Raw genomic sequence first — 18,464 nt, 5'->3', positions numbered from 1 at the left:
TCTGTCAATGTATCATTGAAATTAGCAGAATAAAACTTAATCGATCTACTCCCTGAACAAATAAGAACCAAGAAACGCAAATAATAACGAAAATAGCAACAAATGTGTGATTCCAAGGCTGAGGTCTCTGGTCTCTGGTCCCTGCGTTGAGCTCGAGGAAATGTCTAGCTGCGGGGTATAACCCCTCCTACTTGTGAGTTGAGGGCCCCCATCACAGTATTCATAAAAGTCAGTGAATAAATCCATCACACAGAAAAGATTTCCCTGTGTACTCCTCCTATATATATATATTTTGGTGGTGAAAAAGGAGTAAGTGAGCGAATAAAGAATAACAACTAAGTAATATAAAATCCACATTATAATAAGTATTTCTCGAGATAGGTATATCATTGTCTACTTTTGCTTCCATTTAGCTTCTCAGCATTTTTAAAGTTTGCCAAACCTTATGGCTTTTCTGGAGGGGGTGAAGGCTGTCTTTGGAAAACTCCCAGTCTTTTCCTGATATACTTCTCTCCACCTCCTCCCGTCTCCTGCCTTCTCGATTCTCACACTATTTCCCAAGTGGAGCGGGATAATTCTTCTGCCAGGCTTTCCCTCGGTTTGATCACGCTGACGGGCAACCCTCTCCCTTCATGTCTGTTGTCGCCTCTTCCACTGTCTGATACAGTTGGATCCCATCTTCATAAAACACTCGAAGTTTAGCAGGGTATGGAGTTTGAAATCTAATCCTTTCTTGCTTTACTATTCGTTTTACTTCAGAGTATACTTTATGTTTCTGCAGGACTGCGGGGGGGGGGGTAATCTTGGTCGAAATATATTAATTCAATGTCTAAAAGCACCCTCTTCTTACCCCAGGCCCTTCGTAGAATCTCCACCTTGGTACTGTATTGAAGGAATTTAATTATCATTGAGCGTGGCTTATCTGTTCTATCTCGGGTAGGCTTCGGGACGCGCACACACTGCGCTCTCTTAATTTCCAGCTCCATAGTTGAGGGAAGCTCCAGCGCATCCCGCAGCAACTCTCTGACAAACTGTCATAGACAAGCCCTCCGCTCATTCGGGAACATTGTATATTCTGATATTTTTCCACTATGACCTTCCCTCCAGATTAAGCAGTTTATCTTCTTGTTGATTTAATATTTTTATCATCTTACTCAGTATCTGTTCTATGTTTTGAACGCGATCTTCCACCTTCTCAATTCGAGTCTCTGCCACCGCTATTTTTTGATTGACGTTGGCGAGCTCTGACTTAATATCATGTAGCTGCTGTTTTATATCTTTCTGGATCTCCCTTACCTCTTTAAAAATTTCGATCATATTTGCTGCTTCACCTGAACGAGGCCCAGCATCCGCCTCACTAGCACATGGTCGGGTAGGAGAGCCGCTCGCTGCACTCCCCTCGGCCGCAGGCTCCGCAGTGTCGCTTTTTTAATTTCCATTCTTTTTCCCCATTCTTGCCCCTCTTTTCAGTTCAAATACTTTCAAAAAGTGCTATATTTAATGGGTTAATGGGGCTTAATACGCATTTTTCCGGAGGAGCTAGTGACTTAAGCTGCCATTCTCGATGATAACGTCACTGGAACCCCCCCCCAAAACCTGGTCTTATTTGGAGATTGAGGACAGCTTTTGTCTCTGATTAATATCTTTTTACATGTAAGTGAGCTGCCCAGCATCTGGGCAGTCGTCACCAAGACTCCAAGCTCTAGGATTCCCTCACCTCATCTTTCTGCATCTCTTGGACCTCATTTCCCAAGCCTGCTTTTCGACATTTTTTGTCTGAACTCCACTGGAAGGAGCTGAAGCAATGGGAATGTTTGGGAAATATCAACAAGTAAATAGACAACTCATGAACAGAAGTTCACTTATGATCCTGTAATGTGCTAAAGTGTAAAATTCCAAGAGAAACATCTTAATTAATGTAGGATTCAAGAAGTTGAAAATTATTTTAATAATGGACAATCATTGTTTTTTTCTTTCCAAGAGGATATCCATGGACTGATCTTTGTTCCCCTGGAAGGACCAGAAAATGCTGACAAAATTGCTGAACTGGAGTTTGGAAGAGGGTTTGGTTACCGAGAGGAACTGATGATTAACAAGCCGGATATTGGAAATGAATTATTGTCAGCAATTGTAAGTGATTTTGTAAAAGTCTAATGTCATCAGAAGAATTAGAAAATATCTGCAATAAACTATTTATTAATTTAGTCAATTGTGTTTTACAAGTGAATCTTTTTTAGAATCAGTGCGCAAATCAGGTATCTGAAAAGTATAACTTGTTTTCAAATTATGAACTACATTACTGAACATGTAGCTGGCTTAATGCCTGACTTATCATGCTAATTCAATATATGATATCTAAATGACAAATAACATCCAGATAAAACATAATCTGGACCCACAGTGTATATGAAATGCATCTACCTCTAGGTGTGTGCAGTGATATCAACAATGTGTTGTGCATCTCTTATATCATGTACTCCAAGTTAAATTGCGCATCTGAGAAATGTCATAAGTTTAAATAGGAAATTGAGGGTAGTTTCCATTAAAAGCTTTTTTGCCTGGTTGTGAGTTTCCTGGCATTTTATCTAGTCACACGACCTTTTGAGAACATCATGATTCCTGTCTGTCTGTCACACCTACAGAATTTGTTTGGACGGGCTCCTGTGCTGCATGGTGGGATGTTTTACTGCACCAAGGAGACTGTATGAACTGTCATATTAACTTATAATTTGTAACTTACAATTTGTACAGCATCATTAATGCAAAGAATATGAATTAGCATCCATTTGGCTTACTTTAAATTTATATGTTTATATATCATAGAGGCCTTGAAGCTAAAGTTAAGCTTCAATTGACATGCTTATATTCCTCATACATGATTTGAATCCATTGAAATAAGTGAATATAACAGGCATGCTCATGCATGTCATAAGAGGGAGAAAGTTAGAAAGAAGTGTGTGGGCAAGGTTTCTACACAACATTTGCAGGTATTGGGACCAGGTTGACAGGGCGTAATGGTGGAAGCAGGTAACTTGGTAGCATTTAAGAGGCTGATAGATAGACACATAGATGTTCATGGAATGGAGGGATGTAAACACACACAAGCAGAAAAGATTTAGTTAAGTTCGGCATTGTATTTAACACTGACACCATGCAAAGAGGAGCCCATTCCTGTGCTGTATTGTTCTATGTTCTATTTGACACGTATCCATACTAAAGCTGCTAACATGTCAACCTATTTCAAAGTTTCAAAGTCCATTTATTAACAAAGAATGTATAAATTATACGACGTTGAAATCTGTTTGGCTACACAGTCTCAAAACAAGAAACCTGAAAGAACCAATTTAAAATAAAGACTGACACCCAATGTACAGAGAAAGGGGGAGAAAACTCAAATTATACAAACAATAGAAGTGAGCAAGAACATTCTGAACCAAAATGAGTCCTTAGATCCGAACCCTGGAACAGCCCGGAATAGGCCCAATGCCTTGGTATCAGTTCATTATGTTAGCAGGCACAGAGCACAGAGGTTGGGGCAATTTTCATAGCCTCAGTGCCATGGAGAGAGGAGTGAACATCCCATCTATCTGGGTCAGAGTTTAAGTTGTCCAAACAGCGTATGGTACCCCGCACTAGGATGCACTAGGATTTGCTATCATCATCCTCTGAAAAATACATAAGCATCTTTTTTGAGGCTGACTCTAACTTTGTGTAATCATGCAGACCTCTGACACAGAGGATGAACCACAATTTTGCTTAATGTATCTACAGTTTGCATATCTTTTATTATGCCCTGGAATTAGAGCTGAATACTGCGTCTTCTAAAGAAAACCCACTACAATTTGTCCTTCACAGTGGTTAAGGAGCTTAATCTTTCTTCGTTCACATCATAAATAAAAATAAAATAGAAAATATTTTAATCTTAAAAATGCTCCAACTAATGATTAATCTTTCTCACATATTTTCTTGCAGGACACAATTGCAGAGAGAAAATGCTGTAAAATAATTTGCAAGTGCTCAGGGCAATCAGGAAAAAGAGGAGATCGAGGAAAAAGAGGATCTTTGGTAAATCAAAAATTGTATGCTACTCAACAGAATATGGCTTCTTTATGTGGCTCTGATAGTTTGTTGATTAAATGGCTGAACTTCTGAACATTAAACATTATTGTGTCCCTTAACCAATGGAAGTTGGGATGTACAATGTCAATTAAATTTCACTAGTTTCAAAGATTAAAATCTCATTAATGGTAAATTCACTTTTCTGTGTAAATGAAGGGAGTTCCTCCCTGATCCACCAGCAGACACACCTTATGGTGCCGTATTCTGGCACCTCCAGAATAATTGGAAAAGCCTTCCTTGACAATCTGGACAAACTGCATATTTACAATGATTTACTGTGTTAGAATTTCTGGACATTTCCTGACAGAACTCTGCAAGTTACATGCTGATAAGTGAGCCAAAATGCAGGTCATGTGTGTCTAAAGCAATTCTCTAGTTCTTTAACATGGTATTGTCTCTTTAACTTTTATGATACAGAATCAGGACAATTGCAGACTTGTATCAGTTAATTTGGTAGGTAAAGTGGCTCAGATTAAGATTTGATCTTAAGTCTTGATTCAGTGTCATGCAAAACAATCCTGTCTGATTAAAACATTATTTGAGCTAACACTGAAGCTTCCAGTATCTAATTTTAGCATGCTTGATAATTGTTTTTGCCATGATCTAATTTCAGGGGCAAAAAGGTCAAAAAGGATTTCAAGGATATGAAGGTGAAGAGGGAAAAGAGGTAAGTCTGATGCAATATAGCAAGTTTTTTCAAGAGTGATGTTTTGTACATGAATAATTTAAATGCTTAGATATGATAGAGGTGGAGGTATTAAAGGGCGTGACATGTCAATACTAGTCAGGGAAAATGTAAAGGTGGTGCTCAGACAGAACAGGCTGGAGGACTTACCTACTGAGGCTTTATGGGTGGAACTGATGAAAAATGAAGGGATGACTACATTGATGGGATTATATTATAGACCACTCCATACTCAATGGGATTTAGAGGAGCAAATTTGCAGAGACATCACAGACAGTTGCAAGAAAAATACAGTTGTGACAGTGGGTGAAGCTGTTTCTCACAACTACTGGACTATACCTCTTCCCAAACTGTTACTTGTAAAAAATGCCACCCCCTTCACTCAATTCCTCTGTCTCCATGGTATCTGTCCTTGGGATGAGTCTTTACATTCCAGAACTAATGAGATATCCTCCTTCTTAAAAGAAAGTGGTTTTCCTTCCTCCACCATCCACACTGCCCTCACCCACATCTCTTTCATTTCCTGCATGTCTGTCCTCACCCCTTCACTCACCACCCCTCCAGGGATAGAGTTCCTCTTGTCCTCAACTACCACCCCACCGGCCTCGGTGTCCAGCACGTAATTCTCCATAACTTCTACCATCTCCAATGGGATCCAACCACCAAACACATCTTTCCTTCCCTCTCACTTTCTGCTTTCTGCATGGATTGCTCCCTACAAGAGTACCTGGTCCATTTGGCCCTCCCCACTGATCGCCCTCTCGGTACTTAACCTTGCAAGCGAAACAGGTGCCACACCTGACCCTACACCTCTTCCCTCACTACTGTTAAGGGCCCCAAACATACCCTCCAAGTGAGGTGACACTTCAGCTGTGAGTCTGTTGTGGTCATCTACTGTATCTGGTGCTCCCGGTATGGCCTCCTGTAGTTTGGTGAGACCCAACATAGATTGAGAGACCACTTCACCGATCACCTATGCTCCGTTGGCCACGATAAGTGGGATCTTCCGGTGACTACCCATTCCCATTTTGACAAGTCAGTCCATGGTCTCCTCTACCACCGTGATGAGGCCACACTCAGGTTGGAGGAACAACACCTTATATTCCATCGGGCTTGTCTCCAACCTGATGGCATGAACATCAATTTCTCAGACTTCCAGTAATTGCCCTCCTTCTCCATTCCCCATTCCTGTTTTCCTCTCTCACCTTATCTCCTTACCTGCCCATCACTTCCTTCTGGTTCTCCTTCCACTTCCCTTTCTTCCATGGCCTTCTGCCCTCTCCTATCAGATACCCCTTTCTCCACCATGTTATTTATTTCACTGATGGACTTCCCAGCTCTTTACTTCACCTCAACCCCTCTCCTGGTTTCACCCATCATCTACTACATTAAACTTCTTCCTCCCTCCCCCATCTTCTTACTCTGAGGTCTTGTCTCTTTTCTCCCCACTTCAGATGAAAGGTCTTGGCCCAAAGCATTGACAGTTTAATCTTTTCCAGATATGCTGCTTGGCCTGCTGAGTTCCTCCAGCATTTTGTGTTTATTACACAGATTTTCTCTTGCTTGTTAGAAAAGTAGCTCTGAAATTTTGAAAGGCAGAGCAGGCTTGAATAGTGAGTTGGATTGTTCTTTACCTATCGCTTGCAATACAAACAAAGTTGATACAAATGTATTTCTATTCAAGCCTTTGCCTTCATACTTCCTTTGTGTTTTCACTTTGGTGACTGGCAAATGAAAGTATTTCAGACAAAATACAAGGAAGAAATTTTGAAGCTTAAGGACAGTGTCTACTATGATGTTTATGTTGTGATATGGCCTTTTCACTGTCACCAATAATCTGTGTTCCGGCTCTTTAGGGTAGAAGGGGAGGTCCAGGTATTACTGGAGCTCGAGGAGAAGATGGATGCCAAGGTCCCAATGGCCACAAGGTATGTGGTTTAATTGGATGAATTTGCATCTTAGCTCGGTTTAAAACTCCAGGATTAACTTAATATTCATTGTTTTTCAGGGATCAAGAGGGCATAGAGGACAGAAGGTAAATATGCTTTCAGGCTTAACCAATTTTCCATCCAAATTTTGCAATTACTTTATAGAATGCCTATTTATCTGTTAGGCATATGTTGTGTATGTGGCCTGGTTACACATCTATGTTATTAATAAAAATGCTGGAGACGGGAGCTAAGTTTCATGGTTCTTTACTGGACCCACTCCCAAATGACAATGTTCTGATCATTTGTGCAATTCAGCACAATATTCAGAAATGCTTTCATTTTTGCTCTGATTCAGTTTGTGGAATTTAAATCCTTCAGCAATGACCAGTGGTATGGGATTTAAATGCTGTTGGAGAGTGTCTACTATTTGCTTGAACGTTTTGTCAGCTAGCTGTTCACGGGTTAACAAGCTCCGTAGCAGCCCATATGTTTTTTAATCCCATAGCACTGAGTAAGATATTGGCTTTCTTTTCATCACTAACACCGTTAGCATCACAATATAAATCGACTCTTTCAATGTAAGTTACCCAGTTTTCAATACTACCATCAAATACTGTAATGGTTCCAATCATCGTTATCTTTATTATGTTAATATAATCCATTTTTCCTTGTTTTCTTTTTAGCTAGCTCCTTGCATTCACTTCATATTCCCCTTAACTCACATGACCTTTTTGCTAGCGCTAACAGCGTACTCTGCCTAGATGCGTGTGTCGCTCCTTTCCTCACTTCTCCTCCAAGTGCCGTTATCAACTGAAACATGGCGTTCCGATAAGATGTAGGTTCATAATTCTCGTCGCCAATTTGTTGTGTAGGTGCCCTGGTTACGTAACTATGTTATTAATAAAAAAGCTGGAGACGGGAGCTAAGTTTCATGGTTCTTTACTGGTAGAGTCCAAACTTGACGCGCACATACAGATTAATACACACCTAATAGCACATGCAACGTGTTACTACAACATAAATTAGTCCCTTTTTATAATGTAGGCTATATGGTACAGCATATTTCACTGAAGGACTAATGTTCTCTTGACAGGGTGACACGGCTGCCGGTGGTTTGGATGGAATAGATGGAGAGGAGGTATGTGAAGATTCAAGATACTTTTTGTACTGCTGTTTCCAGCATTTCCCCACAACTGGGTTAGATTCGGCTGTAGGACTGAAGGGCCACATTGCCACTGGAATGCCTATCAAACCTGCATGCCTTTAAATCTGTCAGATATCAGGAAGTTTTTACGTAATCGCATCAAATTGCACACTTTGCATTTTAAACGCCTTTCATACTATTTTAATTTGGTTCAGGGTAAAGACTTCTCTTTTGTAATTTTCTGCTTTTTCCTGCACTGGAGGTCTCAAGGCACAGAACCCATTGGTTTTGTTTACATACCCACTTCCCATTAAAATGAATGCTCCAAATGTAAAAGTGATGGGATTCTTTGTAGGTTGTTGTCTTAATCTAATGTTTGCACATGGCTTTTTTGACAAAGGAAGAAAGGCCTGACTTTATAAACTTCTTTTCACAGTCTCAGGATTTAGCAAATACTTCCATAATGCAGACAATCTTGTATTGTAGGAAATACAGGGGGCAATTCCTCCATAGTAGGATCCCACAAACTGTAATGAGATGTTGACCAGAGAAACTTATTTGGGGATGCTGATCAAAGATAAATGTTGATCAGATCAGCTGATTGTTTGTCCAGTCTCCTCCTGCAAAGTGGTTTCTTGGGATTTATTTCAACCAGAAGATGGCACCTTTGACAGTACAGAGCATACTTAGAGCAGAACAGGGATGTGAACCTAGATTTTTGTGTTCAAGTCTTTAAATAGGATTTGAGAAATCATCTTCAACCCTGAGAGCAGAATGGAAACCTTGAGCTACAACCAATATTGATGGAAAACCACAGACAGTAATATTGATAGTAGATTTTCCCAATTTGCAGTAGCAATCTGACAAGAAGTTATTTTGTATTTTGCTGGTTTTATTACTGAGTTAATCTCACAGGAATGTCCAAATGAAATTATAGAAAAAGATCATGTGGGAGTTCAAAGTGTGTGGGAGTTTTTAAAATTTCTCAGTTACTATCTAATCCTTAATGAATATCCCAAAAATAATTTAACAGGTCACTAACATTTATGAGAATATCTTTTAATTGATTATAAAGTTTTCTGCATTGAAATAGTAGCTACACTTCATAGCTGTAATGTGCTTTTGTGTAATTTGAAATTGCAAGCAAATGTTATATGAATGTAGTAGCATGATTGATTTTCTGTTTCATTTTGATCTCATGCAATAAATGTTTTTCGTAAATGAATCCAATATATTATCTTTCAGGGAGATCCTGGAATTCCTGGAGTCGATGGAGAAAAAGGGGCTGATGGAAATACTGTAAAAACGTTTTTTGGATCAGATTTTATTGAATTTAGAATATACACAAAAGACATTAAATGCAGTATGCAACTAAACAACATTAAATAACAAATATGATTATTTCATCCTCCATTATAAACAGACTATTAATAATCAAAACCCATTTGCCTTCCAGTTATTTGTTCATTTATTGTTAAGTTCATTTTAGGATTAAGCATGTGATGTCCTGAGTTGGCTTTCGTGTTGATTTTAAAAGCTTGACTATGATTTCCCTGCTTTTTATACTTCAGAGTGCATTTATAAAGCTAGCAATTCCACTCTTTAACAATCTTGTTTCTGTGTTCCTCTTTATGAGTATCCCAATTTCTGAGTGTTGATCAGCCAAGTTATGTATACCTGTTCAATTACTAAAAATAGTATAAGCAGAGTACACAAAGACCCATAGAGAGATCTGCATCCAGTAGCTTTCAGAAAATTTCATCTGATATTTCTCAGTGTTCTCATTTTAATCTGTCACATATACTCTTCAGGGAAGCAAAGGCATTCGAGGACCTAAAGGTGACCGTGGAGAACCAGGTCTACAAGGGGACACAGTAAGTAGATAAATCATCAATATACATTATGTATATTTGCTAAATCATTTTAAACAGATAGCACCATACTTTTATATGCACAACCATCCTGTTGTAGCTTTTTTAATCATTCCATTGATCAGCACTTGCTTATACATAGTGAATTTTGTAACAAGCTGGATGCTGAATATTCATTTTGACTTGACCAGTCGGCTACCACTTCAGATTAGATCATAATTCAAGTTTCCTGGTCACATTTAGTTGCTAATTTCCCATTTCTGTGATGGATTAAGTTCTATCTTTCTCTTAATATTCTTTTCTTGTAAACCTTGTATATTCTTCCTGTGACCACATGATTTCATCCCACATTCTAAAGAGATGTTATTAGGTTGATTGGGTTCTGTTGGCCCTTGTGTACATAATTTAGCAGGAGAATCAATGAGATGATGGGCATGTGAGAGAATATTGGTTACAGCAAAGTAAGACAGGGGACAACCAGTCTGATGGGAACACTCCAAGTGCTAGCATAAGCCTACCAAACCAACATGAATATTTGCAAAGTACAATTAGAGTTTAGGAAGTCAATAGTGGTCCAATTACATGTGATTCATTCCAAAGATAGTGGTACCACCAGCATGGTTAGCATTCACTTGTTATCCACTTCCTCTTGTCAGAGCGATCACAAAATGCTTTCTGGAACGGTGTAATGAAGCTGGTCCAATATCCACAGGAATTCCACAAATCTGACACTGTGTGACAATGGAGTGTTGAAATATTATATAACTTGAAAGGGAACTGGAAAATGATACTAGTTCCTCTTTTCTGCTGGCCTTCTCCCTCCAGGAGGAGGAGTTTCCAGTTTGGCCAGTGCAACATTCAGTATGCATTGCAGCCACTGTCATCTAGTTGTAGAATGAGTGAATATTTAAGCCAACTCTTTTCAAATATACTACTCTACCTCAGATGCTCTAGGCCCTTTAGAAGTGAGCAAGGTTACGAGAATACTCCATCACCGACGCCGGCCCCCTAGGTCTGAGTCGATGTAGTAGTACTCCATCACCGACTTCAGTTTTCCCTTGGGACTGATAGAAGGGTCTCTCATCATAAGATGCTCAGCCCTGATCTGTTCTTGCAGCATTTATGGTCCTGCTATACTTCAAACTTTCTGGTAAAATGCTGTGGACTCTAAAAGGTGAAAGTAGCTGAATACAAGTGAAACTAAATATTATAAATCATCTGATAAAAGTCTTTTTAATCCCCAGAACAATGGTTGTGCAGTGTAACATTAAGGGCCCTAGTTGTATGAAAGAATTACTTTAACCTAAACCTATTGTCATAAGAATAAGGGAAATTCAATAACTTTTATTTTTCCCCATGGCTGATATAGCTTCCTATTGACTTCCCTTGCAATTATGAAAGACAAAGATCTTCACTTAGATCTATTACATGTACTTTTTCCTTCCAATATTTTTTATTAGTTTCTACATAGAAGAATAAAGAGTACAAGAAAGTGTATAAAACGTCAAATTTTTTTAAAAAAACTACCAATTGCATATCTGTTCATAATAACAATCTCATTACCCAGTGTTCATATAAGTTAATCAAAAGTTATACTGAACTATACTAATTGATTACAAAAAAAAGAACCTAACGCCTACCAAGACTGAAGCTGTTCATTAAGGAGAAAAGAAGGTAAAATACCTTCTTGTATAATAAAAATTAATATTAGCCAACATCTGAGTTTAAACAACACATTGAAGGTTTTGAAAATAATTTGGAAAAGGTCCTTACAATGTTTGAAACACTTGACGAGATTCAGAAATTGAGCAACAAAACTTCTCTAAATCTAAGCATGACATAACCTCGCATAACCATTCAGCATGAGAAAGAGGAAAAACATCTTTGCATTTAAACAAAAGCGTCCTCCTAGCTATAAGAGAGCTAAAGGCCAAAATATGTAAATGAGATGCCCTCACAATATCTTGTTCTGCAACAGTACTAAATAGGTCCGTCAGACGGTTAGGCTTAAAATTGTCTTTAGAAAGTAAGGAAAAAGTTTGAAAAAATTTCCTTCCGATATTTTTCAAAATTCATACAAGTCCAAAACATATGAATTAGTGAAGCTTCTCCATTATTACATCTGTCACAGTAGGGAAATAAATCTGAATAAAAACGAGATAGCTTATCCTTAGTCATGTGAGCTCTATGTACCATCTTAAATTGTATGAGGGAATGACAAGCATATAGCATTGAAGTATTAACCAGTTTACAAATTTCATTCCAAGTTTCCTCATATATTGATGTCTGTAAATCTGGTTCCCAGAGATTCTTAATTTTGTCTGAAGGAACATTCCTTGTCTCCAGCAACATACCATAAATATTAGATATTGAACCATTATGAAAAGCTGTCAAACTAAAATTTATGTCTAGTAAGTTCTTAACTGAGCTTATAGGAAATGTGCATAATTTAGATCTTAAAAAAAATCTCTGATTTGTAAATATCTAAAAAAGTGAGTTTTGGGTAAGCTATATTTAGCTGACAATTGCTCAAATGAAAAAAGATTTCCTCCAACAAACAGATCCCCAAAACATTTAATACCCAACCTGTCCCATTCTTTAAAAACTAAATCAGTCATGATAGATAGATAGATAGATACTTTATTCATCCCCATGGGGAAATTCAACTTTTTTCCAATGTCCCATACAGTTGTTGTAGCAAAACTAATTACATACATACAAGGGTTTAAAAAAATTAGAATAAATAGGACTTGAAAGGGGAAATCTCAATAAACCAAAGTGTTTTATAAATTGTATCCAGATCCTCAGAGTATGTTTAACTATTAAATTATCAGTTAGTTTACTTACAGATAAAGGAAGAGAGGATCCAAGAAGAGAAATAACAGAAAATTTATTAACAGAGTTAGCTTCTAAAGAAGCCCATCGCGGACAGTCTACACGATTAATATAATATAGCCAAAGCATAAGATATCGTATATTAACTGCCCAGTAATAAAACCTAAATTAGGTAGGGCTAAACCTCCAGACTTTTTAGATTTGTGAAGATGAACTTTATTTAAATGAGGTCATTTATTTTTCCATATATAAGAGGATAAATTAGAAGCAAGAGAGTCAAAAAAGGATTTAGGAATAAAAATGGGTAATGCCTGAAAAAGATATATAAATTTTGGTAGACTGTGGTGAACTACATATACCTGTCTGGACACGCCCCTCTGCTGACTGCTCCTGTGGCTCCTCCCACAGACCCCTGTATAAAGGCGGTTGGAGGCACTGCTCCCCCCTCAGTCTCCAGGATGTTGTGTGGTGGTTTCTTGCAGCTAATAAAAGCCTATCGTTTGCCTCCCGTCTCCTAGAGTTATTGATGATGCATCAATTTTATTAGCTGCAATTTTAAAACATGGAGAGCATTTTACGACTGGATAAATTGGACATTGATCCTCGAGCTCCCAAAGCAGCTATTGCCTTTGAACTCTGGCTTGCATGCTTCCAATTGTACCTGGAAGAGATTCGCGTGACTGAGCCTGTTATCATGCACAGAGTTCTCCTCTCCAGGGTCAGTCCGCGGGTGTACTCCCTTATCAGAGACCTGCCGACCTACCAAGGGGCACTGGACGCCCTCAAAAGACAGTACCTGTGGCAGCAGCAGGCCGGAGAGTCGAGTGCCGAGTTTGTCCGGGCCCTACAGACACTTGTGCGGGCCTGCGACTGCAGGGGATCGTTATGGGGATCAGGTCAGTGTACGTGCGCCAGCGGCTGCTGGAAAACGCCGATCTTACCTTACAGTCAGCGATCGAGCTGGCTGACACATTGGAGGCTGCTCTGCACAATGCTGATGCTGTCCAGCCGCGCGATCTCCCGCCGGTCCCATGGACGCTGCAGACCCCACAACCCTCCGGCGAATTGACCACGGCTGCTGCCAGTTGTCAGTCCACGAACTCCCCGAAACCAACCACAGCTGCTGCCAGTCGCAAGTTCGTGTAGTGTTACTTCTGCGGACTCGAAAAGCACCCCCGAAAACGCTGCCCAGCCCGAGAAGCTACCTGCTCCAGCTGCGGAAAGAAGGGCCACTTCGCCAAGGCCTGTAAATCTAAACCACAAGCGGGGTCGAACAGCACTACATGTGAGGCATGGGGGTCACCATCTTGGTCGCCGCCATCTTGCCTGCCCGCCTCGTGCGAGTCATGGGGGTGGCCATCTTTGTCGGCGCCACCTTGCCCCGCCTCCGACCCACGGGTGCTTACTGGTCACCAAGATGGCGGTTCAACTCTGACCTCCGTAACCCTCGACCAATGTGCTCCACACCAGCTTGCAAGGTCAATGATGGACATCCTGGTGGAGGGGCAGAGGACTAGCTGCTTGTTTGACACGGGCAGCACTGAGAGTTTTATTCACATGGACACAGTGCAACGCTGCGGACTTGTGACACAGCCGGTAAGCCAGAGGGTCACCATGGCTTCTGGATCGCATTCCACAGACATCCGGGGGGGTTGTATAGTGACATTGGTGGTGCTGGGCACAGAATATCGGGACTTTGCGTTACTAGTCATGACTCAACTGTGTGCCCCTGTGCTATTGGGGCTCGACATCCAGAGCCACCTGAAAAGTGTGACAATGAATTATGACGGGCCACTCCCACAAATCACTTTCAGAAATCCTGTTTTGTGGGGTTTCGTCATATACCCCGCTACTGACCACACACACCCACCGACCCGCACATCCAACCCAGCACCATGCCAACAGCCACGCTACTGACACCACTAGCAGCCTCTCCACCCTCAAGATCCCTCCCCCATCGCTGTTCGCCAACCTGACCCCCGACTGTAAACCTGTGGCAACTAAAAGCAGGAGGTACAGCGTGGGGGACAGGGCCTTCATTCAGTCGGAGGTGCAGCGGCTGCTCAGGGAGGGGATCATTGAGCCAAGCACAAGCCCTTGGAGGGCCCAGGTGGTTGTTGTTCGGACCGGGCAGAAAAATAGGATGGTCGTGGACTATAGCCAGATCATCAATAGGTTCACGCAGCTTGATGCATACCCCCTACCCCGCATCGCAGATATGGTCAATCAGATAGCTCAGTACAAGGTGTACTCGACCATAGACCTGAAATCTGCTTACCATCAGTTCCCCATCCACCCGGAGGACCGCCCCTACACTGCCTTTGAGGCGGGCGGCAGGCTCTATCACTTCCTGTGCGTCCCCTTCGGTGTCACGAATGGTGTCTCTGTCTTCCAGTGGGAAATGGACCGGATGGTGGACCAGTGCCAACTGAAAGCCACGTTCCAATATCTGGATAACATCACCATCTGTGGTCACAACTGGCAGGATCACGACACTAACCTCCAACGATTTTTCCAAGCGGCCAAAGCTCTTAACCTTACTTATAACAGGGACAAGTGTGTGTTTGGAATGACCCGACATGCTCTTCTTGGGTATGTCGTGGAGAACGGGGTCATTGGCCCTGATCCCGACCGTATGCGCCCCCTGTTGGAACTCCCTCTTCCCACCACCCTCAGAGCCCTCAAAAGGTGCCTGGGCTTCTTTTCCTATTATGCCCAATGGGTCCCTCATTACGCAGACAAGGCCCGCCCCCTGGTCAAGTCCACCACATTTCCCCTCTCTGCCAAGGCCCGCGCGACCTTCAGCCGCATTAAAGGGGACATTGCCAAAGCAACGATGCATGTGGTGGACGAGACTATTCCCTTCCAAGTAGAGAGTGATGCCTCCGACTTCGCGCTGGCTGCTACCCTCAATCAGGCAGGAAGGCCAGTAGCATTCTTCTCTCGTACCCTTCAGGGCCCTGAAATTCGGCACTCCGCGGTGGAGAAAGAAGCTCAGGCCATAGTGGAAGCTATTAGGCACTGGAGGCACTATCTCGCCGGCAAAAAGTTCACCTTGCTGACCGACTAGCGCTCAGTTGCGTTCATGTTTAGCAACCAACAGCGGGGCAAAATCAAAAATGATAAAATTTTGTGGTGGAGAATGGAACTCTCCACCTACAACTATGATATCCTGTACCGGCCTGGAAGGCTCAATGAGCCCCCTGATGCCCTATTCCGGGGAGCGTGTGCCAGTGCACAGCTCAACCAGCTATACGCCCTCCATGCACATCTTTGCCACCCGGGGGTCACCCGATTTTACCATTTCGTGAAAGCCCGGAACCTGCCTTACTCCCTTGAGGAAATTAGGACAATGAGCAGGGATTGCCAAGTCTGCACTGAGTGCAAACCACACTTTTACCATCTTGAAAAGGCACAACTTATCAAGGCCACCCGCCCCTTTGAGTGACTGAGTGTTGACTTTAAGGGCCCCCTTCCCTCCACCGACCGCAATGTCTACTTTCTCAACATAATCGACGAGTACTCGCAGTTCCCCTTTGCCATCCCCTGCCCCGATACCACTGTCACGTCCGTCATAAAAGCCCTGCGCCAGCTCTTCACTCTGTTTGGATATCCCAGCTTTATCTACAGTGATAGAGGGTCATCCTTTATGAGTGACGAGCTGCACCAGTACCTGCTGGCTAGGGGCATTGCTACTAGTAGGACCACGAGCTATAATCCCTGGGGAAATGGACAGGTGGAGAGGGAGAATGCCACTGTGTGGAAGGCCACACTCTTAGCCCTTAAGTCCAAGGGATTGCCGGTCTCTCGCTGGCAGGAGGTCCTCCCCGAGGTGCTCCACTCCATCCGCTCCCTGTTATGTACGTCCACCAATGTCACTCTTTTCTTTTCCCAGGAAGTCTGCTACTGGGACCACCCTACCGGTTTGGCTGATGTCCCCAGGGCCAGTGCTGCTCCGGAAACATGTGAGGAGCAATAAATACTCCCCGATGGTCGAGAGGGTTCACCTACTTCATGCGAACCCCCAGTATGCCTATGTGGTCTTACCTGATGGGCGGGAGGACATGGTCTCTGTTCACAACCTGGCACCCGCAGGAGCACCAGACCCCTACCCTAAACACTCCACGGTGACTATGAACCCCGTACCCACCGAGGTGTATACCCACGAGACACCGCGCACACCAAGCCCTACACAGACCCCTCACGACACTCCCATACCGAGCGCCTCGCACACGCATGCGGGATTACTGACGCCTAATGGGCTGACACCTCCAGTCAGGCCGGAGTCAGCACAACCACTGTCACCGGTGCAATCACCACCGGTGCTACGTAGATCGCAGCGACAGATTCGACCGCCTGATAGACTTAACCTGTAAATATACTTGTAAGAAACTTCGCCCCATGGGGACTCTCTTTTAAGACAAGGGGGGTGGGGGGTGAATGTGGTGAACTACATATACCTGTCTGGACATGCCCCTCTGCTGACTGCTCCTGTGGCTCCTCCCACAGACCCCTGTATAAAGGTGGTTGAAGGCACTGCTCCTCCCTCAGTCTCCAGGATGTTGTGTGGTGGTTTCTTGCAGCTAATAAAAGCCTATCGTTTGCATCCCATCTCCAAGAGTTATTGATGGTGCATCATAGACTATTCATTTTAATAGAATTAATTCATCCAATCAATGATACTGAAAGAGGTGACCAATTTAATAAGAACCTTTTTACATGATTCAGTATAGTAACAAAATTTTCTTTAAACAGGTCTTTGTAATTCTTAGTGACTGTTACACCCAAATAAGAAAATTGATTCCTTACAACTTTAAAAGGAAGATTAGTATTAATTGATAACAAATTATTTAAAGGAAATAATTCACTCTTATGTAGGTTCAATTTATATCCTGAAAAGTGGCTAAAATAGGAAAGTAAAGAAAGTACACAAGGTAATGAGGTCTCAACATCAGAGATAAACAGCAATATATCATCAGCGTAAAGCAAAATTTTGTGAGTAATACCTCTCCTTAAAATACCATGGATATCATTAGATTCTCGAAAAGCAATGACAAGAGGTTCTAAAGCTAGATCAAAGAGCAAAAAGCCTTGTCTAGTTCCGCAATGAAGTTTAAATGGTTTGGATTTTTGAAAATTAGTAACAACCCGAGCAGAAGGAGATAGATAAAGTAATTTAATCCATTGATTAAAATCTGGTCCAAAATTAGATTTTTCTAAGGTTTTAAATAAATAATTCCATTCAACCCGATTGAAGGCCTTCTCAGCATCGAAGGATATCACACATTCCAATATCTCCTGGGAGGGAGAGTAAATAACATTTAATACACGGCGCATATTAAAATGGGAATGTCACTTTTTAATAAATCCGGTCTGAACATCAGAAATAATAGAAGGTAGAATATTTTCAATCCTATGAGCCAGAACTTTAGAAAGGATTTTCATATTAACATTGAGTTGTGAAATTGGCCTATATGAAGAGCATTCAGTTGGGTTCTTGTTCTTCTATAGGATAAGTGAAATAGAGGTTACATAGAAAGATTGAGGCAAGCTATCCAATTTGAAAGAATCTAAAAAGAAAGACTAAGTGTAACTGTGGTATAATTAATAAAGAAAAAATCTTATAAAATTCTCTAGAAAATCCATCTGGATCCGTAGCCTTCCCCAAGTGTAATGAACGTATAGCCTCTGCAATTTCCTCATAAGAAATGGGTGGAGCCATCTGTTTACAATTATCTGCAGAAAGTGCAGGGATATTTAATTGATGTAGAAAATTATTCATTACAGTATTATCTTTAGGGGAATCAGAACTGTAAAATTTTGAATAGAATTCTCTAATCTCTATTTCAGAGTGATCAGTTGTCCTATCACATTAGTTT

At 41.5% G+C, this 18,464-nt stretch overlaps 1 protein-coding gene across 1 annotated transcript in view; it reads left to right on the top strand.

The window, feature by feature from the left end:
• LOC140713931 (collagen alpha-6(VI) chain-like) overlaps positions 1-18,464 on the top strand; it is a 142,859-nt gene that overhangs the window by 33,764 nt on the left and 90,631 nt on the right. Inside the window, exons 11-18 of the mRNA XM_073024627.1 lie at positions 1,982-2,130; positions 3,973-4,065; positions 4,733-4,786; positions 6,661-6,732; positions 6,813-6,839; positions 7,829-7,873; positions 9,125-9,178; positions 9,691-9,753. Of these exons, the coding sequence (XP_072880728.1) occupies positions 1,982-2,130; positions 3,973-4,065; positions 4,733-4,786; positions 6,661-6,732; positions 6,813-6,839; positions 7,829-7,873; positions 9,125-9,178; positions 9,691-9,753 (557 nt within the window). The remainder of the gene's footprint in view (positions 1-1,981; positions 2,131-3,972; positions 4,066-4,732; positions 4,787-6,660; positions 6,733-6,812; positions 6,840-7,828; positions 7,874-9,124; positions 9,179-9,690; positions 9,754-18,464) is intronic.

The sequence above is a fragment of the Hemitrygon akajei genome, chromosome 20 (genome assembly GCF_048418815.1).
Source record: "Hemitrygon akajei chromosome 20, sHemAka1.3, whole genome shotgun sequence".
Classification (NCBI taxonomy): domain Eukaryota; kingdom Metazoa; phylum Chordata; class Chondrichthyes; order Myliobatiformes; family Dasyatidae; genus Hemitrygon; species Hemitrygon akajei.
This window is presented reverse-complemented; position numbering and strand designations above follow the sequence as displayed.